Source organism: Balaenoptera musculus, chromosome 4 (genome assembly GCF_009873245.2).
Source record: "Balaenoptera musculus isolate JJ_BM4_2016_0621 chromosome 4, mBalMus1.pri.v3, whole genome shotgun sequence".
NCBI lineage: Eukaryota > Metazoa > Chordata > Mammalia > Artiodactyla > Balaenopteridae > Balaenoptera > Balaenoptera musculus.
In genome coordinates this window covers 99,841,674-99,864,052 of record NC_045788.1, presented here as the reverse complement: position 1 = coordinate 99,864,052, position 22,379 = coordinate 99,841,674, and the positions used below count along the sequence as shown (strand labels likewise).

The 22,379-nt window shown below is 34.9% G+C and overlaps 1 protein-coding gene across 1 annotated transcript in view; it reads left to right on the top strand.

Annotated features, from left to right (window-relative positions):
- EPHA6 (EPH receptor A6) overlaps positions 1-22,379 on the top strand; it is an 852,487-nt gene that overhangs the window by 328,361 nt on the left and 501,747 nt on the right. The window contains exon 4 of the mRNA XM_036850549.1: positions 20,524-20,679. Within this exon, the coding sequence (XP_036706444.1) occupies positions 20,524-20,679 (156 nt within the window). The remainder of the gene's footprint in view (positions 1-20,523; positions 20,680-22,379) is intronic.

The following is a 22,379-nucleotide window of genomic DNA, read 5'->3' as shown; positions in this document are numbered from 1 at the left end:
GCTTCCCACTAGCTATCTATTTTACATGTGGTAGTGTATATATGTCCATGCCACTCTCTCACTTTGCCCCAGCTTACCCTTCCCCCTCCCCATGTCCTCAAGTCCATTCTCTAGTAGGTCTGCGTCTTTATTCCCGTCTTGCCCCTAGGTTCTTCATGACCTTTTTTTTTTTGTTTTTAAGATTCCATATATATGTGTTAGCATACAGTATTTGTTTTTCTCTTTCTGACTTACTTCACTCTGTATGACAGACTCTAGGTCCATCCACCTCACTACAAATAACTCAATTTCGTTTCTTTTTATGGCTGAGTAATATTCCATTGTATATATGTGCCACATCTTCTTTATCCATTCATCTGTCGATGGACACATAGGTTGCTTCCATGTCCTGGCTATTGTAAATAGAGCTGCAATGAACATTGTGGTACATGACTATTTTTGAATTATGGTTTTCTCGGGGTATATGCCCAGTAGTGGGATTGCTGGGTCATATGGTAGTTCTATTTTTAGTTTTTTAAGGAACCTCCATACTGTCCTCCATAGTGGCTGTATCAATTTACATTCCTACCAACAGTGCAAGAGGGTTCGCTTTTCTCCACACCCTGTCCAACATTTATTGTTTGTAGATTTTTTGATGATGGCCATTCTGATTGGTGTGAGATGATATATCATTGTAGTTTTGATTTGCATTTCTCTAATGATTAATGATGTTGAGCATTCTTTCACGTGTTGGCAATCTGTGTATCTTCTTTGGAGAAATGCCTATTTAGGTCTTCTGCCCATTTTTGGATTGGGTTGTTTGGTTTTTTGATATTGAGCTGCATGAGCTGCTTGTAAATCTTGGAGATTAATCCTTTGTCAGTTGCTTCATTTGCAACTATTTTCTCCCATTCTGAGGGTTGTCTTTTCGTCTTGTTTATGGTTTCCTTTGCTGTGCAAAAGCTTTAAAGTTTCATTAGGTCCCATTTGTTTATTTTTGTTTTTATTTCCATTTCTTTAGGAGGTGGGTCAAAAAGGATATTGCTCTGATTTATGTCATAGAGTGTTCTGCCTATGTTTTCCTCTAAGAGTTTCATAGTGTCTGGCTTTACATTTAGGTCTTTAATCCATTTTGAGTTTATTTTTGTGTATGGTGTTAGGGAGTGTTCTAATTTCATTCTTTTACATGTAGCTGTCCAGTTTTCCGAGCACCACTTATTGAAGAGGCTGTCTTTTCTCCATTGTATATTCTTGCCTCCTTTATCAAAGATAAGTTGACCATATGTGCATGGGTTTATCTCTGGGCTTTCTATCCTGTTCCATTGATCTATATTTCTGTTTTTGTGCCAGTACCATACTGTCTTGATTACTGAAGCTTTGTAATATAGTCTGAAGTCAGGGAGCCTGATTCCTCCAACTCCATTTTTCTTTCTCAAGATTGCTTTGGCTATTTGGGGTCTTCTGTGTTTGCATACAAATTTTGAAATTTTTTGTTCTAGTTCTGTGAAAAATGCCAGTGGTAGTTTGATAGGGATTGCATTGAATCTGTAGATTGCTTTGGGTAGTATAATCATTTTCACAATGTCGATTCTTCCAATCCAAGAACATGGTGTATCTCTCCATCTGTTGGTATATCATCTTTAATTTCTTTCATCAGTGTCTTATAGTTTTCTGCATACAGGTCTTTTGTCTCCCTAGGTAGGTTTATTCCTAGGTATTTTATCCTTTTTGTTGAAATGGTAAATGGGAGTGTTTTCTTAATTTCACTTTCAGATTTTTCATCATTAGTGTATAGGAATGCAAGAGATTTCTGTGCATTGATTTTGTATCCTGCTACTTTACCAAATTCATTGATTAGCTCTAGTAGTTTTCTGGTAACATCTTTAGGATTCTCTATGTATAGTATCATGTCATCTGCAAACGGTAGGATTGTATTGCTATAAACTTCCCTCTTGGAACTGCTTTTGTTGCATCCCATAGGTTTTGGGTCATCGTGTTTTCATTGTCATTTGTTTCTAGGTATTTTTTGATTTCCTCATTGATTTCTTCAGTGATCTCTTGGTTATTAAGTAGTGTATTGCTTAGCCTCCATGTGTTTGTATTTTTTACAGATTTTTTTCCTGTAATTGATATTTATTCTCATAGCGTTGTGGTCAGGAAAGATACTTGATACAACTTTTCTTAAATTTTCTTAAATTTACCAAGGCTTTATTTGTGACCCAAGATATGATCTATCCTGGAGAATGTTCCATGAGCAGTTGAGAAGAAAGTGTATTCTGTTGTTTTTGGATGGAATGTCCTATAAATATCAATTAAGTCCATCTTGTTTAATGTATCATTTAAAGCTTGTGTTTCCTTATTTATTTTCATTTTGGATGATCTGTCCATTGGTGAAAGTGGGGTGTTAAAGTCTCCTACTATGATTGTGTTGCTGTCGATTTCCCCTTTTATGGCTGTTAGTATTTGCCTTATGTATTGAGGTGTTCCTATGTTGGGTGCATAAATATTTACAATTGTTATATCTTCTTCTTGGATTGATCCCTTGATCATTATGTAGTGTCCTTCTTTGTCTCTTATAATAGTCTTTGTTTTAAAGTCTATTTTGTCTGATATGAGAATTGCTACTCCAGCTTTCTTTTCATTTCCATTTGCATGGAATATCTTTTTCCATCCTCTCACTTTCAGTCTGTATGTGTCCCTAGGTCTGAAGTGGGTCTCTTGTAGACAGCATATATACGGGTCTTGTTTTTGTATCCATTCAGCCAGTCTATGTCTTTTGGTTGGAGCATTTATTCCATTTACATTTATGGTAATTATCAATATGTATGTTCCTATTACCATTTTCTTAATTGTTTTGGGTTTGTTTTTGTAGGTCTTTTCCTTCTCTTGTGTTTCCTGCCTAGAGAAGTTCCTTTAGCATTTGTTGTAAAGCTGGTTTGGTGGTGCTGAATTCTCTTAGCTTTTGCTTGTCTGTAAAGGTTTTTATTTCTCTGTCAAACCTTAATGAGATCCTTGCTGGGTAGAGTAATCTTGGTTGTAGGTTCTTCCCTTTCATCACTTTAAATATGTCCTGCCACTCCCTTCTGGCTTGCAGAGTTTCTGCTGAAAGATCAGCTGTTAGCCTTATGGAGATTCCCTTGTATGTTATTTGTTGTCTTTCCCTCGCTGCTTTTAATATTTTTTCTTTGTATTTAATTTTTGATAATTTGATTAATATGTGTCTTGGCATGTTTCTCTTTGGATTTATCCTGTATGGGACTCTCTGTGCTTCCAGGAGTTGATTAACTATTTCGTTTCCCATATTAGGGAAGTTTTCAACTATAATCTCTTCAAATATTTTCTCAGTCCCTTTCTTTTTTCTCTTCTTCCTCTGGAACCCCTATAATTCGAATGTTGGTGCGTTTAATGTTGTCCCAGAGGTCTCTGAGACTGTCCTCAGTTCTTTTCATTCTTTTTTCTTTATTCTGCTCTGCAGTAGTTATTTCCACTATTTTATCTTCCAGGTCACTTATCCATTCTTCTGCGTCAGCTATTCTGCTATTAAAACTAAGAAGCTTTTGTAAAATGAAGGAAACCATCAACAAAATAAAAAGACAACATACTGAATGAGGAAAGATATTTGCAAATATGTCTGTTAAGGGGTTAATATACAAAATATATAAAGTATGCATACTACTCAAAAACCCAGTTGAAAAATAGGCAGAGGACCTAAATAGACATTTTTCCAAAGAAGGCATACAGGTGGCCAACAGGCACATGAAGAGATGCTCAACATAATTAATCATTAGGGAAATGCAAATCAAATCACAGTGAGATATCAACTTACACCTGTGAGAATGGCTATTGTCAAAAAGACAAGAAATAAAAAGTGTTGGCAAGGGAGCGGAGAACAGCAAACCCTAGTACATTGTTTGTGGAAATGTAAATTGGCATAGACACTATGGAATTCCTTAAAAATTAAAAATAGTACTACCATATGATCCAGCAATTCTAGTCCTGGGTATATATCTGAAGAAAATATAAACGTTAATTTGAAATGATATATGTACCCCAGTATTCATAGCAGCATTATTTATGATTGCCAAGATATGGAAGCAACCTAAGTGCCCATCCATAGGTGAGTGGATAAAGAAGATGTGGTCGATATATACTGGAATATTACTCAGCCATTAAAAAGAATGAAATTTTGCCATTTGCAACAACATGTATGGACCTTGAAAGTATTATGCTTAGTGAGAGAAGTCAGAGATTGAAAGACAAATATTGTATGTTTTCACTTATATTTGGAATCTAAAAAATAAAACCAGGGGCTTCCCTGGTGGCGCAGTGGTTGAGAATCTGCCTGCTAATGCAGGGGACACGGGTTCGAGCCCTGGTCTGGGAAGATCCCACATGCCGCGGAGCAGCTGGGCCCGTGAGTCACAACTACTGAGCCTGCGCGTCTGGAGCCTGTGCCCCGCAATGGGAGGGGCCGTGATAGTGAAAGGCCCACGCACCGCGATGGAGAGCGGTCCCCACACCGCGATGAAGAGTGGCCCCCGCTTGCCGCAACTAGAGAAAGCCCTCGCACGAACCGAAGACCCAACACAGCCAAAAATAATAAATAAATAAATAAATAAAGTAGCTATTAAAATAAATAAATAAATAAATAAAACTGGAAAGAAAAATAGACGTTTAAAAAAAAATTAAAAAAAAAAAATAAATAAAACCAGTGAATGAATATAACAAAACAGAAACACACTTACAGATACAGAGAACAAACTAGTGGTTACCAGTTGGGGGAGGAAAGGGAGAACAGGAAAAGTAAGGGAAGGGGATTAAGAGGTACAAAATTCTAGGTATAGAATAAATAAAATACAATGATGTAATGTACAGTACAGTCAATATGGCCAATATTTAGCTTTATATGGAGTATAATCTATAAAAATATCTAATCACCATGTTGTAAACCTGAAACTAATATGTTTTAAGTGAACTATACTTTGATTAAAAACTTTACAAAAATAAAAAAAAAACTTTACAAACATTAATTGCAATATTGATTACAAAGTAAAATTCAAAATATCATTATGAAATTCAGGTGCTACAGTTTAACTGTAAAATGGAGGACTACATATGGTGAAAATACATTGGAAATATCCATTCACAATTCAGCCAATGATGTAAATAATCAAGTTTGTATGGAAAATAGGAAGTGATAATTATCTGAATTCTTACTTAAGGTGTAATAGATTCAATGAAAAAGTTTAGAAATTTAATGTCATGTTATAGTATTCTATCTTTAGAATTTTTTAAAAAACTGATGATAAATATTTTGAAGATCTGCTTTGCTAAGCTTTATTCTGTAATATTCACACATAATTTCAACTAATAAGTATATTAAATATGTATATATATAATCCATACAACTTATGTTTGATCCTCTGCTCTGTCTATAGTATTGTCTCAGTGCAATGCCATATACAGAAACCTTAGTCTTAAGTAATTTACAATGTAGTTGAAAAGACATGCCTCTTTATATCAGATTAGAAATAACAAGTGTCAAAATGCGGGATTCAGATGATAATTTCAATGGTAGTTTACAGAGGAGGAGAAAAATATGTATAAGTATTGCTGGGAATAAAAAATATGTATATATAATATATATTTGTATGTGCATGTTTGTGTATATACATTTATATTCATATAACGATAGGTATTGTCCCAAACAAAGTATGGGCTAAAGAATCAGAAACCTGTCTTCAAATCCTCGCTTGCTCATCTATCATCGCTGTGACCTGGAGCAATTGTTAGAACTTTTGTCTCTTCATTTGTCCAATGAAAATATTAATATCTATATCACTGAATTTTTGTAAGAGTTAAATATAATAATGTTTGCAAAACACCAATTTGTAGTGGACAATAAATCGTGATTATGTATCAATTATCAATTATATCCATATCCTTAGTAACTCTATAAAAAGAAAATGCATGTTCTTGTTAGTAAAAATTTTATAGTGTATAGTTTAATAATTTTTCCATTAGTTTTTTGCACTATTCAGCTACAAAAATACCACAAATACATGACAGCAGGACATTCACAATTGCCAGATTAAAGAATGGATTGTAAGTTTGTTGCTAAACCAGCAGAAGATATGGTTGTCAAACTTTACTGAGGTGTCAGAGTATATGAGACTTTGAGCAGTGATGAGTGAGTTTGGTCAAAATGTTGAAATCATGCACACAAGCCTTTTTTTTTTTTTTTAATCAGTCATCAATTTTATACACATCACTTTATACATGTCAATCCCAATCGCCCAATTCAGCACACCATCATCCCCACCCCAGCGCAGTTTTCCTCCCTTGGTGTCCATACGTTTGTTCTCTATATCTGTGTCTCAACTTCTGCCCTGCAACCTGGTTCATTTGTACCATTTTTCCAGGTTCCACATACATGCGTTAATATACGATATTTGTTTTTCTCTTTCTGACTTACTTCACTCTGTATGACAGTCTCTAGATCCATCCACGTCTCAACAAATGACTCAGTTTCGTTCCTTTTTATGGCTGCGTAATATTCCATTGTATATATGTACCACCACTTCTTTATCCATTCGTCTGTCGATGGGCATTTAGGTTGCTTCCATGACCTGGCTATTGTAAATAGTGCTGCAATGAACATTCGGGTGCATGTGTCTTTTTGAATTACGGTTTTCTCTGGGTATATGCCCAGTAGTGGGATTGCTGGGTCATATGGTAATTCTATTTTTAGTTTTTTAAGGAACCTCCATATTGTTCTCCATAGTGGCTGTATCAATTTACATTCCCACCAACAGTGCAAGAGGGTTCCCTTTTTTCCCACACCCTCTCCAGCATTTGTTGTTTGGAGATTTTCTGATGATGCCCATTCTAACTGGTGTGAGGTGATACCTCATTGTAGTTTTGATTTGCATTTCTCTGATAATTAGTGATGTTGAGCATCTTTTCATGTGCTTTGTGGCCATCTGTGTGTCTTCTTTGGAGAAATGTCTATTTAGGTCTTCTGCCCATTTTTGGATTGGGGTGTTTGTTTCTTTAATAATGAGCTGAATGAGCTGTTTATATATTTTGGAGATTAATCCTTTGTCCGTTGATTTGTTTGCAAATATTTTCTCCCATTCTGAGGGTTGTCTTTTCGTCTTGTTTATGGTTTCCTTTGCTGTGCAAAAGCTTTGAAGTTTCATTAGGTCCCATTTGTTTATTTTTGTTTTTATTTCCATTACTCTAGGAGGTGGATCAAAAAAGATCTTGCTGTGATTGATGTCAAAGAGTGTTCTTCCTATGTTTTCCTCTAAGAGTTTTATAGTGTTCAGTCTTACATTTAGGTCTCGAATCCATTTTGAGTTTATTTTTGTGTATGGTGTTAGGGAGTGTTCTAATTTCATTCTTTTACATGTAGCTGTCCAGTTTTCCCAGCACCACTTATTGAAGAGACTGTCTTTTCTCCATTGTATATCTTTGCCTCCTTTGTCATAGATTAGTTGACCATAGGTGTGTGGGTTTATCTCTGGGCTTTCTTTCTTGTTCCATTGATCTATGTTTCTGTTTTTGTGCCAGTACCATATTGTCTTGATTACTGTAGCTTTGTAGTATAGTCTGAAGTCAGGAAGTCTGATTCCTCCAGCTCCGTTTTTTTCCCTCATGACTGCTTTGGCTCTTTGGGGTCTTTTGTGTCTGCATACAAATTTTAAGGGTTTTTGTTCTACTTCTGTAAAAAATGCCATTGGTAATTTGATAGGGATTGCATTGAATCTGTAGATTGCTTTGGGTACTATAGTCATTTTCACAATATTGATTCTTCCAATCCAAGAACATGGTATATCTCTCCATCTGTTGGTATATCATCTTTAATTTCTTTCATCAGTGTCTTATAGTTTTCTGCATACAGGTCTTTTGTCTCCCTAGGTAGGTTTATTCCTAGGTATTTTATCCTTTTTGTTGAAATGGTAAATGGGAGTGTTTCCATAATTTCACTTTCAGATTTTTCATCATTAGTATATAGGAATGCAAGAGATTTCTATGCATTAATTTTGTATCCTGCAACTTTACCAAATTCATTAATTAGCTCTAGCAGTTTTCTGGTGGCAGTTTTAGGATTCTCTATGTATAGTATCATGTCATCTGCAAACAGTGACAATTTTACTTCTTCTCTTCCAATTCGTATTCCTTTTATTTCTTTTTCTTCTCTGATTGCCGTGGCTAGGACTTCCAGAACTATGTTGAATAATAGTGGTGAGAGTGGACATCCTTGTCTCATTCCTGATCTTAGAGGAAATGCTTTCAGTTTTTCACCATTGAGAATGATGTTTGCTGTGGGTTTGTCATATATGACCTTTATTATGTTGAGGTAGGTTCCCTCTATGCCCACTTTCTGGAGAGTTTTTATCATAAATGGGTGTTGAATTTTGTCAAAAGCTTTTTCTGCATCTATTGAGATGATCATATGGTTTTTATTCTTCAGTCTGTTAATATGGTGTATCACATTGATTGATTTGCATATACTGAAGAATCCTTGCATCCCTGGGATAAATCCCACTTGATCGTGGTGTATGATCCTTTTAATGTGTTGTTGGATTCTGTTTGCTAGTGTTTTGTTGAGGATTTTTGCATCTATATTCATCAGTGATATTGGTCTGTAATTTTCTTTTTTTGTAGTGTCTTTGTCTGGTTTTGGTATCAGGGTGATGGTGGCCTCATAGAATGAGTTTGGGAGTGTTCCTTCCTCCACAATTTTTTGGAAGAGTTTGAGAAGGATAGGTGTTAGCTCTTCTCTAAATGTTTGATAGAATTCACCTGTGAAGCCATCTGGTCCTGGACTTTTGTTTGTTGGAAGATTTTTAATCACACTTTCAATTCAGTACTTGTGATTCATCTATTCATACTTTCTGTTTCTTCCTGGCTCAGTCTTGGAAGGTTTTACCTTTCTAAGAATTTGTGATTTTCTTATAGGTTGTTCATTTTATTGGCATATAGTTGCCCGTAGTATTCTCATAATTTTTTGTATTTCTGTAGTGTCTATTGTAACTTCTCCTCTTTTATTTCCAATTTTATTTCCTCTTTTATGATGAGTCTATTCTTCAATTCTACATTGGAAGATAAAATGTCTTGCTTACTTTTTCCATAAAATGAGGGGATATATATACATAAAGCATTTTTTATGAAGTAAATGTTGTGGAATACATTTTTATTTCTAATGGTCTGAATAAAATTATATTTATTTTGCTTCTTACACAAAAGAAGTTTCTAAGAGAACAAGAAGCCATCAGTTAAAGCTATCTCTGTCAATTAAATCCCACAAAAGAGTATTTTTCATTACAACAGTTATTTATAATCCAAATACCATCACCAATTGTCCTTTAAAAGTTGTGGTTCATTCCTTCACTGCTCTAGATAACAAAGTAGGCATGCTGTTCCAAATACAATGGGTACCTAACTTACTCTATGATGAGAACTCAGATTATGGATAGGAATGGAGCTAGGCCTTAATTTTTGGCTCTTCTACCATATGACCTTCAGCAAGTGTTCCAGGTTCTCAGGTGTACATAAGAAAGTGCCCCCCAAACTTGGGGGCAGCTTCACTAGGGCCTGGAGAATCTACATCCCAGGTAGCTCACTCACGTGGCTGACAGGGTGGTGATGGCTGTCAGCTGGGAGCTCAGCCACAGCCATGGCACCAAAGGCCCAAGTTCTCCACCTGGGCCTCTTCATGGCTGCTTGACCTTCCCCTTGACCTGGTGACTAGCTTCTAAAAGTAACCATTCCAAAGGAACTCACTATAATTACAAACACACCCAGATTAAGAGGAGGGAACATAAACCTGAGCTCTCTATGGGAAAGAGTATCTCTGAGACATAGTCAGAAGCCAGTGTAGGGTGGGGTATACTGTTGGAGCCATTTTTGGAAAACACAATCTGTCATAGAAACTTACTTTATATCACTTAACTTCAGTTTCCTCATCTTCATTATAATATGCTAGGCATGCTTCTGATCACTTTACATGTATTAATTAATTAAATCCTCACAACAAGCTCTCAGTTAGGTGCCCCATTTTACAGATGAGAAAAATGATGCACAGAAAAATAAGTTGCCTGAAGTGACAGGGTTAGTAAAATACAGAAGCAGAACTCAAAGCCGTGTAATCTAGTTCCAAAGGCCATATGCTTTGTAGCTAATTTTTGTAAGAATAACTAAAAAACTGTAGAGAAAGTGCTTTGCACAACATCTGACTCATTCCGAATGCTCAATAGTTATAAATGGTTTTGCTGTAGGTGTTATTACTAATACATAGTACAGTGAATCAAGGGGTGTTTTCTCTTTGGCAATGGTTTTACTTATTCGGAAAAGTAAATTTACTCAGACTTAAGGAATATGCAAAAAAGGAATAATGAAAGACAAAGTTGGAAACTGTCATTACTGGATGTCTAGAAAAAATAGTGAAATAGGAATAAGAATCTCTGATGAGGGACTAAAAAGTTAAATAGCATCTCATTTCAAAGTACCTGAAAATATGGTAGACTCAACAAGCACACTTTTTAAAAGGACTGTTAAATAGGAAGGAAGTATTAAATAGGAAGGAAGTAGTATTAATGCAGGCTTAAGTTTAGTTGACTAAAATATACCTAGGAGCACCAAAGTTAATAAAAATAGCATTAGGAAATGAATGATAGAACAGTTAAAAAGTGATCTGTATTTTTAGAAAAAAATATGGTTAGCTTTTTATGTTGTGCCATTATTATTACCAGATTGTATTCAAACTGGTAATAAAAATGAAAAAGGTGTCTAATCCTAAAAACTGCTAATATAAACCTTTGGTCTCCATACCCTCTCTTAACCTCAGAATAAAAACACTGACCTTACTCTCACATTAGAGACACCTTTAGAATTTTAATTTTGCATGTCACCAGTCTCAGACTCCTAAAGTATTTCTGACATTATATTCCAAGTAATGCTCTGTTGTTGACACTTGTCCATCTCTCAAATAAAAGCACTTTTTGAAAATTATCTTTAACATATAAATCATGAATCTGTGAATGAGAAAAAATAGTGGAAGGTAAAACTAAGATCTAATAGATCCACTTTATGCTTGTTAATGGCAACTGACCTGGGTTTGCCAGTATATATCCCTGTTTATGAGTTTTTGTGTCACATAGTAAGAAAACAAACAAACAAAAAACAGTATATACCTTCTAGGTTGGTGTCCTCTCTTTTACCTAACCAAAAATTGAAAACTGCCTGTCTGAGACCTGGGTGGTAGGTAGTCTTTTGGTTCAGTTCTCAAAGTCTTTGATATGTTAAATAGAATCAGTTCCAAGGATGTGCAGTTTGGGAGCAAGCCCAGGAGTTTATAAACAAGTGTGTGGAATTGCTTTCCTGAGCTCCTGTCTCTCCATGTTCTTCCCAATACTTTCCGAATCTCTATGACTCCTCTTTAAGGTCCTTTGTCTAGAAAGCCAGCTGGGGCTTTATTTGTTCCACTCTGCTGTGCACTTCTGCAACTGGATCTACACCCAGGACCAAGTGAGAGGAGGACAGAGAGAAAAAGAAATACAATGGGACTCTACCCTCTCAGAACCACAGCTTCAGTGAAGGAAGAGGAAGTTTTTTCCTTCTTGAGAGTTTTGGCTCCTGTGGGCTCCCATTACTGACCACCACCACCAGTCTACCGCATGATTACTTGAGGGTTGGGCATGAGAGAACAGGAAAAAAAAAAAAGAGAGAGAGAGAGAAAGAAAGAAAGAAAGAAACAAAGAGGGAAGGGATTTCCACATTCTCTCCTGAGCATTAGGAATTCCATTTCCCACTTCCGGAGTTAAAGTGAGCTGGAGCTCTGACTGTGACCTGGTGGCCATTTCCAGGTTTCCAGTCCATTCCGTCCAGGCTCCAGCCCAAGCACTGGGGAAAAGAGGGAAGAGGGAGGGAGGGAAGGATGGCAAATTCATTGCCAGCTCGGTAGTACTACAAATTTTGGTATTTTCCAGTATGCCTGCTTCTACTTACTTTTCAGAGTCCTCAAATAGGGGGTATTGTGCCCAGAGTTAACAGATAAACAGGTGAAAGAGGATGTGGTATTCCATACTTTCCGGAGCCCTTTCCTCTGATTCTTTAGGGTGAAAGTCATGTAACCTACAGTATATTTTTGTAGGTAGGTCTGATTTTTTTGTTTTAATTTGCTTATTCAAGAGAAAGTCTACTTTAAACATTTCTCTGGTGGAAGTAAGAAATTAGAATTCATAACAGGACACTTTTATATACATTACCTTCATGAGGACTTCATAGTAGCTCTCCTGCAAGGAAAATTAGGTTGAATATTTTGAAGCACAATCCACAGTTTATTATTAATAAACTTGTATTTGGCCTTGAGATTTTCCTTTGGTAAGTTATTAATAGGTTATTCTGAAAAAAGAATATATTTATGCTTATTTACCCTTAAGTTTTCGGGTTTTTTCCTTTTTATTTTTCAATTCTTCAATCTTCCCTGCCTTCTCTACTTACATGACAGCAAATTTTAATTTCTATAACTGTAGAACAGTATCTAGGAAAACAGTAATGATACTGCCTATCCCAGTTTATTAAATTTCCTGAGTTCTAATGTTTTGAGAAATGATGCACATCACATATTTTACTGATAAGTCATTCAGGTTTATCTAAACTTACAGACTATTGAGCATCTATGAGGGAAAAGCAGTCAATTATATAAATATCAGTTCCTGTCAGACAAGACACAGTTCAGTATTTCATCAGCTGATGAGAACTGCACAGCATGATATACCAACTGGGATTTATCATGGTCCTTTGTCTTAAAGTTCCCTGATAATAAAGATAAACCTAAAAAAACATTGCTAGCAGTATATAGCCTAACAATTCAATTTTTAAAATAAAGTATGTGTAGAACAGATCACACATTTCTTGATTTTGTTTTAGCAGACATAAATCTGTGTGTGTGTGTGTGTGTGTGTGTGTAAAAATACTTTCCAACTGTATTCCAGTCAATCCCCAGAGACTTTAATTTTCTGAGGACAATGAAATTTCAAACATCGATAAGGGAAATTGTATGGCAAGGTATGTACTTCATTAATATTTGTAGTATTTCAATAACTATACTCATGTATGTGCCTTTAATATGTGCTTTTCTATAAAAATTACTTTGTACTTTTTAATGTGTAACCCATCTTTTATCATTATTTTAGGCAACCACTTAAAGTTCCTCAAATCATAAATGTATTTTTTGAAATAGGAAAATGTGTTTTAACTTAGATTATTTATTATGTAATTTGATGAAAATATTTATATATTTTACATTTTATAGATCCCCACTACCAAATTACATTGTATTTATTTTTCTTTTTATTTAAATTTATTTATTTATTATTTTTGACTGCGTTGTGTCTTCGTTCCTGCATGTGGGCTTCCTCTAGTTGTGGCGAGCGGGGGCTACTCTTTGTTGTGGTGCGCAGGCTTCTCGTTGCGGTGGCTTCTTTTGTTGTGGAGCACGGGCTCTAGGTGTGTGGGCTTCAGTAGTTGTGGCATGCGAGCTTCAGTAGTTGTGGCTTGCGGGCTCTAGAGCGCAGGCTCAGTAGTTGGGGTGCACGGGCTTAGTTGCTCTGCTGCATGTGGGATCTTCCCAGACCAGGGCTCAAACCCGTGTCCCCTGTATTGGCAGGCGGATTCTTAACCACTGCCCCACCAGGGAAGCCCTGTATTTATTTTTCTAGCATTCTTGCTACTTTTATCATAATTACATGACACCAGAAAATCAAAAAATAATTTCATATATATCATAAATAATTTGTTTGTAATTTTCTTATTCTCAATTAAATATACTCACTCCAATTATATGATTAGAAATTTAGTAAAGTGTAAAATTCGTTAAACATAGTTGATTGAACATATAGATTTAACTCCATTTCCTCAGGAAACTTCACCAAAATGAGTAAGAGAATATAGAAGGTTTACACTAACAAGGGCAAAGTAAAGGAGAAGAAAATACATCACATGAGAAAGGTCAACATGTCAACAAAATTGCAGAAAATGAAAATCAAATGGAGAAGTGGTAGCTCAATTAGCAATGGAACTTGGTATGACTGCCTGTAGGAAGAGAAACTACTTTCAGTTTGTGCTATTCTGTTGGGTAAATACCAAGGAGTGGAATTGTCAGAAGATATGTGTATGTTCTTCTATAGTAGATATTGCCAAATAGTCCCCCAAAGTGGTAGCATCACTTTCAACTAAAATATAGAATCACTGTAGATCTTCTTTATCCATTCATCTGTTGATGAACACAGATTTTTTCCATATCGTGGCTATTGAGAATAGTGCTGTAATGGACATGGGAGTGCAGATAACTTTTTCATATCCTGTTTTTATTTCCTTTGGATGTATACCCAGAAACAGGATTGCTGGGTCACATGGTAGCTCTATTTTTAATTTTCCGAGGAACATCCATACAGTTTTCCATATTGGCTGCACCAATTTGCATTCCCACCAACAGTACACAAGGGTTCCCTTTTCTTTACATCCTTGACATCATGTATCTCTTGTCTTCTTGATAATTGCCATTCTAACACTTGTGAGGTGATATATCCTTGTGGTTTTCATTTACATTTCCCTGTTGACTAGTGATATTGAGCATCTTTTCATGTACCTGTTGGACATTTGTATGTCTTCTTTAAAGAAATGTCTGTTCAGTTCCTCTGCCTATTTTTTATTTAACTGTACGTTTTTGTTGTTGTTGCTGTTGTTGTTATTGAGTTGTCTGAGTTCTTTATATATTTTATATTTATCAGATATATCAGATATATGGTTTGCAAATATTTTGCCCCATTCTATAGGTTGCCTTTTCATTATTTTTATTGTTTTTTTGCTGTGCTGAAGCTCTTTAGTTTCATGTAGTCCCACTGTTTATTTTTGCTTTCGTTGCTGGTGCTTTTGCTGTCATATTCTAAAAAAATCATTGCTAAGACCTATATCAAGGAGCTTTTCCACTATGTTTTCTTCTAGAAGTTTTACAGTTTCAGGTTTTATGTTTAAGTTTCTAATTCATTTTTAGTTAATTTTTGTGAGTGGTGTCTGGTCAAGTCCAAGTTTACTTTTCTGTATGTTGTTATCCATCATTTGTTGAAGAGACTATCCTTTTGCCATTGAGTATTTTTAGCTCCCTTGACATATATATTTGATTGTTTATGTAGGAATTTATTTTGGAGCCCTCTATTCTGTTCTAGTGGCCTATGTGTGTATTTTTATGCTGGTACCATACTGTTTCAATTCGTATAACTTTGTAGTATAGCTTGAAATCAGGACATGTGATGCCTGTAGCATTGTTATTCTTTCTCAGAATTGCTTTGGCTATTGGGGTCTTTTGTGATTCCATAAATTTTAGGATTGTTTTTTATATTTCTATGAAAAATGCCATTGGAATTTTGATAGGGATTGCACTGAATTTTTAGTTGCTTCTGCATAGTGTGGACATTTTAACAATATTAATTCTTCCAATCCATGAACATGGGATATCTTTCCGTTTTTTTGTATTCTCTTCAATTTCTTTATCAAAATATTGTAGTTTTCTTTGTACAGGTCTTTCACTTCCTTGATTAAATTTATGCCTAAGTATTTTACTGTTTTTTATGCTATTGTGAATGGGACTTTTATGCACATCATTAGAAAATTGAAACAAAAATATATATAACAAAAATGACAAACATAAAATTAATATTGCTAAAAAATAGCACTTATATTGGGTTGGCCAAAAAGTTCATTCAGGTTTTTCTGTAAGATATTATGGAAAAACTTGAATGAACTTTTTGGCCAACCCAGTAAATTAATAGAAGATAAGCAACCAATAGAAAAAGAACAAAGGATATAAAAGGCAATTCATAGAAAAGTATAAACAAATGACCAATAAAAATATGAAAAAAAATGAGGAGCATTAGTGGCAATTAGGAAACTTCAATTAAAGTAATAATATTTAACTCCACATATTGTCAAAAGGTAAAAGAGTGACTAACATTAATTATAGAGATTAGCAGGGTGAAAGGTTAGGGTGCTCACTTACATTATTGTGCATTTTAGAAATGTTTAGGAGTGTAACATGGAAATACGTGTTAAAACAAATAATAAACATACCCTGGCCCAGAGCTCCTACTCTTTGGAACTGAAATATAAGTATCATCATGACGATGTTTACTGCAGCATAATTTATAAAGTATTTCTTTCAAGTGGGAGATTGTTGACACATATACTACAGATACATCACAGTGAATTAACTACAACCATTGACCTGGAGAGATTTCCATGTTATAATTGATAATTGATGAAAACAATCTAAAGTATATTGATATTATCTCAATATTGAAAAATCAATAACACTAAATCCTTCTGTTCATAAACATGTAAACATATATCTACACAGCAGTGTGTCGACATTTTAGGAAAATGATATTTGAAGAGGAAAGAAGGAAGAAAAGGTGGAAATAAGCCAGATTTCTAAATGACATTTTAAAGTAAATGTTCATACAAAAAGAACATACATGTTATGATCTTATATATATATATATATATATATATATATATATATATATATAGTCATGAATGTTTTGAATATAGAAATAAAGAGAAATTGAGAGGTACTAAAATGAAGTTTTAATCTGAAGGTCAATATCTGAATAGCTTCTTCTAAAAGAAAACATTAGAAACCACTGAATCAGATATTTTACTTTCCATCTGCAGTATTGATATATGTTGGGAAACATTCTTATTTTGGGTGGTTTGTTTTTTGGAAATGAAGTTCACGTACCCTATAAACAGAGAAATAAGGAAGTGGTAGAGAAAGAAGGGATGTATAAGAAAGTAATTTAAAAGATCTCAAGACATAGGGACTGTTATCCCATTTTTAACAAATACAAACAAAACCTAAAAGTACTAACTAAAAGATATATAGCATGCTCATTCCATTTACAGAGTTATAGTAATCTCATATTAGACGTTAGTGAATTAATCATTTATTTATTCACTCATTCAACTTTTCAGGCATTTATAAAAACTAAATATATACTCAAAATATGCTAAAGCATTGTAGATATAAGAATGGTAAGGTCCATGTCTGGCTTGTGGCAGTTACAAGAAGTTGAGGTGATAGCGTGATCAAGTAGTTGTAGTATAATATGATTCAGGCTAAAAACAGAGGTGCATTCTGTATACCATTAATGTGTGCTATATAAGAAGAATGTTACTGCCTACAACAGTGGTTTTCTAACATTTTAACAGTATCATCCTTAATTTTTAAATGAAATTGTAGGCTAAACCCTCATATTAAAATAGGGTAGTAATTTAAGAATCCAAATATATTTTATAAGTTCAACATTTTAAGGTTTTCAAGAGCAATTTTGAGTTAACAAGCATTTGAAATCAGGAATAGACTTGAGAGTTGCTGCAACAATATCCAATTTGTATTTGTAGTTTTGCAGTAGGCAAAAAAAAAAAAAAAAAAAAAAAAAAAATTCACATGGATAGTAATTTCAATTGGAAAGATTTTGTTTCAATTGGAATATTAAAATAATCATTCTTGAGTTGTAGTTGAATCAGTTTCAAGATTTTTACTACCTGCTTCCATCCCTTACTTAGAGTAATGCAACAAGCCAAAAAAAATCTGTAAATTTGTAGTGAGATGAATTATGCCATGATCAGAACATGCACTGAGTAGACACGCATTATCTTCTTCAGGAATTTAATTAGCAGAGTACTCACATGCTGTCCAGTTCAATAAAACAAATAAGTACCAAGCACCAACTTTATGACAAGCACTGTGCCAATCTGTCCTTGTGGCACTTACAGCCATTAAACAAATAACTGCCAAGGGATTACTAACATGGAAAAGGCACAGGTGCTTAGAGAAACTAGTCTAGGGAGTCAGGTATAGCTTTCTAAAAGAAGTGAGACTTGAAAGATGACTAGGAGTCAGCAAGATGAGTGGGTCATGGGGTGGGGATAGAGAGAAGAGATTTTTCAACAGAGGAAAAGGCTCAAAGCAGAACAAAGAGCATAGTAAACTCAGAAATTAATGGAGTCCCTCAGCAATTCATTCATTCATTCATTCATTTACCAAATACTCATTGAGGGCCAAGTAATGCCTAATACTGTTTTAGGCCCTGGAGACACTTCAGTAAACAAAACAGACAAAAAAAAAAAAACATCTCTGACCTCATAGAGCATACATTTTAAGGGGAAATGGCTTAAAAAATTAAACATATCGAGTGTCAGATGTTGTTAAGTTCTTTGAAGACAGGAATAAGAATGGAGAGTAATATGGATTACTCGGGTAGGATGTAGCAGGAGTTGCAATATAAAAAGGGGAATCGGGGAAGGCTTTATTAATACAGTAATGTTTGAATAAAGACCTGATGTAAGGGAGGGAGAAAACCATACAGACAGCTGGATAAGAGCAAGTACTAAAGGCCCAATGGCAGGAGAATGCTTTGGATGCCCAAGATTCTGAAGGAGGCCAGTGTGTCTGGAGCAGACTACTTGATACAAAAAAGGAGGTAGAAGATGCAAAACAGAGTCACAGGGAATGGATGGGGAGCAAAATCATGCAATGCTTGGTAGGCAATTAATAGGGCAGTTGGCTTTACTCTAGGAGAATGGAAAACCATCGGAAGGCCCAGAGCCTAGTGATAATGTGATCTGATGTATTTTCTAAGATCACTGCCTGCTGAGTTGAGAATAGACAGTAGAAGGGCAAAGCCTTAACAGAGGGAGTTTGAGAGGGGAGCAGCTTTATCTGATGTGGTTGGAACTGTAGACAGGGTGAAGCCATGGGTGAACTGTAGGCAAGCCATGTATGAACTTGTAATCCAAGGTAAATATTTTAAACTTTAATGTAAAGATGATGGGAAGTCATCAAAATTTTTTATACAAGGGGATGTAATGAACAGATTTCTGTGTTCAAAACTGCACTATTCAATACGGTAGCCACTAGCCAGCCACATGAGGTTATTGCATGCTTGAAATGTGGCTAGTTTTAACTGGAATGTGCTCTAAATATAAAATATGTGTCAGATTTCAAATACTATTTTTCCTTCCCGAATATATAAGCAGAAGCCTTACTCATAGATTCATTATTGTTAAATTAAGATTCTTGTTTATTTTTACACAGAACATTTTGTGAAAATGTGTTGAGTTAAAATACATAGCTTGTTAAAATATTTTTTAACATAATATTTGTCACTGGAAAATTACACTTCTTTTATTTTGTATAATAGTTTTAATTTAGAAAGTGGCCAGCAGTCATTTCTTTGAGACTAGAAACAATTAAGCCCCCCACCATTCAGGACCCCGGATACGTACCTTATCATAGGATCCTTTTTTGTAGGTCTTCCATTCCTATGAAAATGTTCAGTAAAAATGACAACATGGATTTAAGTGAATAGAAAATGAGGTTCAATGAAACATTTGATAGCATAACGTTAGTCATTTACATTTCATTTTCATTATGTTTTGTGAAAATTTAGTCATTAGCCTACAGTTTTCATGATTTTTGTCATATGTGCATAACAAATATACCTTATTTACTTGATATTTTGTCTACCCACTTTTCTTTTTTTTTTTTTAATTAATTAATTAATTAATTAATTAATTTATGGCTGTGTTGGGTCTTCGCCTCCGCGCGAGGGCCCTCTCTAGCTGTGGCAAGTGGGGGCCACTCTTCATCGCGGTGCGCGGGCCTCTCACTATCACGGCCTCTCTTGTTGCGGAGCACAGGCTCCAGACGCGCAGGCTCAGCAACTGTGGCTCACAGGCCTAGTCGCTCCGCAGCACGTGGGATCTTCCCAGACCAGGGCCCGAACCCACGTCCCCTGCATTGGCAGGCAGATTCTCAACCACTGCGCCACCAGGGAAGCCCCTGTCTACCCACTTTTAAACTTAAATTTTTAAATGAATTTATTTCAATATAATAAATAGAAAATTGTTTGCCACAGAAAAATAAAAAATGATCTTGATAAAAATGAAGCAGTGTTATCAAACTATAGCTATGTCCTGCTAAAATCTCTGAGTCTAAGGCCAGCTCTCATTTTGTTCAAAAAATATTTAGCCAGTAAGGAAGATGTTAAAGATATACCCACACTGCCCTGGGACTTTCTCCTTAAATACTCAGAAGAGCTGAGGGAGAAATGGAATGGAAATCAATTTTAAAGAGTGTGATTCAATATTATTTAATGCCATCTCCCAGAGCTACACAATTGTCTCCCTTAATGTGGGCATCCCCATACTTTCGTAAGCACTGTTATTTTGCATATCTGTGTTTCAAGTATGCCTTTTAAAAGCAGCAGCCTCAGCTAAAATATGAAGTCCCCATTGTGTAACTTATTTTGAATTACTAATTTCATTCATTAATATTAGCATGTATTGACTTTTCTGTGTATGTGTGAACTGAACTCTGACATCCAAAGTGTGTATAAGTTAAAACATGTTGTACACGTACAAATAAAATAACTCAAGCGATAATAAAAAATATTGTTTTTCCTATGTTCACAGCTTGCAGACCAGGATTCTATAAAGCATTTGCTGGCAACACAAAGTGTTCTAAATGTCCTCCACACAGTTTAACCTACATGGAAGCAACTTCTGTCTGTCAGTGTGAAAAGGGTTACTTTCGAGCTGAAAAAGACCCACCTTCCATGGCATGTACCAGTAAGTCTGTCCATTTTGCATTTGAAAATCCTGTTTCCAACACTTTTGATCTTTTTATTCTAAATTAAAAAACAAAAAAAAAAGAAGTGACTATACAAAATCCTATACCATCAAGGCTATTTGTCTTTGATAATAGTCAAGGAAAAAGTTTCTCTGTCTTTCTTAGCATAATTGCTTTCCAGCTGTTTGCAAAGAATGTATTTATTCCTCAAAAATCACATTGATCACTGACATGCATATACCAGCCTTGATCTGGAGGCCCTGCAGATTTTTCCTAGGCATAATCTGTCCTTAGGAAGTTAAAGCAGTTTAAGGCTTTTTGAGGCTCTATAAGCAAAACTTCTGTTTTTTGTTTCAACCCTTGAACTTTTGAAGGCACATCAGTTTAGGACCATCAAGTTTGCTGTGTGTGGGAGCTTCAATATGGAACTTTGAAAGTCATTGTGCTATTGTTATATAGAAAAGTTCGAGTTTTCCTTGACATTTGTCTTTAAAGGAAGATATATTTGAGTTTGTCCACATTTCACCTCTCACTTTCTCTCTAATTTTGGGGTTGGAACCAATAGAATATTAAATCTAAATGTGAAGGTCATTTTAATGCATGCACCATGAATTTTAAATTATTTGTATTCTCCTATTATTAAAGTATCATAAATTATCTGTACACTATAAAAATAAAAGTGAATATATTAATGCATTGCTAAGATATGCAAAAGTAAAGTGTCACCTCTTAGTTATAAAAGTCTTGTTAAATACATAAATAAGATAAAGTGAAAATTTGCCTTCTTGTTGATGATTTGGTACCAAAATGTTGCTTATCTTATGTAATTCCATAGAGGCAGAAATGGATTGAAAATTATGTAATGCCACATATTCCTTGGAGACAGTGGAGATGTTCCATTTCTTTTAACTGATGAAGTTTATAGATTTGTGTACACTACTACAGACTTATAAAATATAAAATATTTTTATAGAATACATTTAATAAAAATACAACACATTCATTAGTAGATGTAATTTTTGCTTTCTGACTGTAAGTGCTGAGTGACTACTTTCTTCAAAAAATTGTAGGCTGAGAAATTGCTACCTAGATTTGTTTTTTTCTAGTAACGTATTCTAAGTTTATAAGTAGGAAAAGGAAAATTCTAAATATAATTTCTCACCTAATTGTGGAAATAGTGTTGAACAGGAAAAGATTTCTGTTACTATTTTTATGTAATCCTTTTTGCACAATTGCTGTATATTATTATATTATATTGTGGACAACATGCTCCAGCTTAGGTAGATGGTAGTGTTTCCAATGGCTACAGTTGTGCCAGGCAAGAATCCCTGAAAACCTACATCAAAAACTAAATGGACTTCCTAGGAGAGTGATAGAGAAGAATCTGCTCTTTTTATTTTCTTAGAAGGCCATAAATAGACTATTGACAAAATGAAGGAATAAATTGTTCCCCATCAATATAACCCTTCAATGAGGTGGCAGAGTAGGTAGTTGGGGAGGTTTAGTTCTTTGGAGTGAGAAACTATTAAGGAAATAAATATGGGATGTAATAAGGTCTATGAACCTCAGTCATTGTTGAACCTGATATGTATACTTATTAGCTTAACATTTTATGTTTCTCTCTTTAAAAAAACTTTTTTATGCTTGGTATTGTAAGTTATGTTTGCAATTATGCTAGCCTGCTTTAACTGTGCTAAGT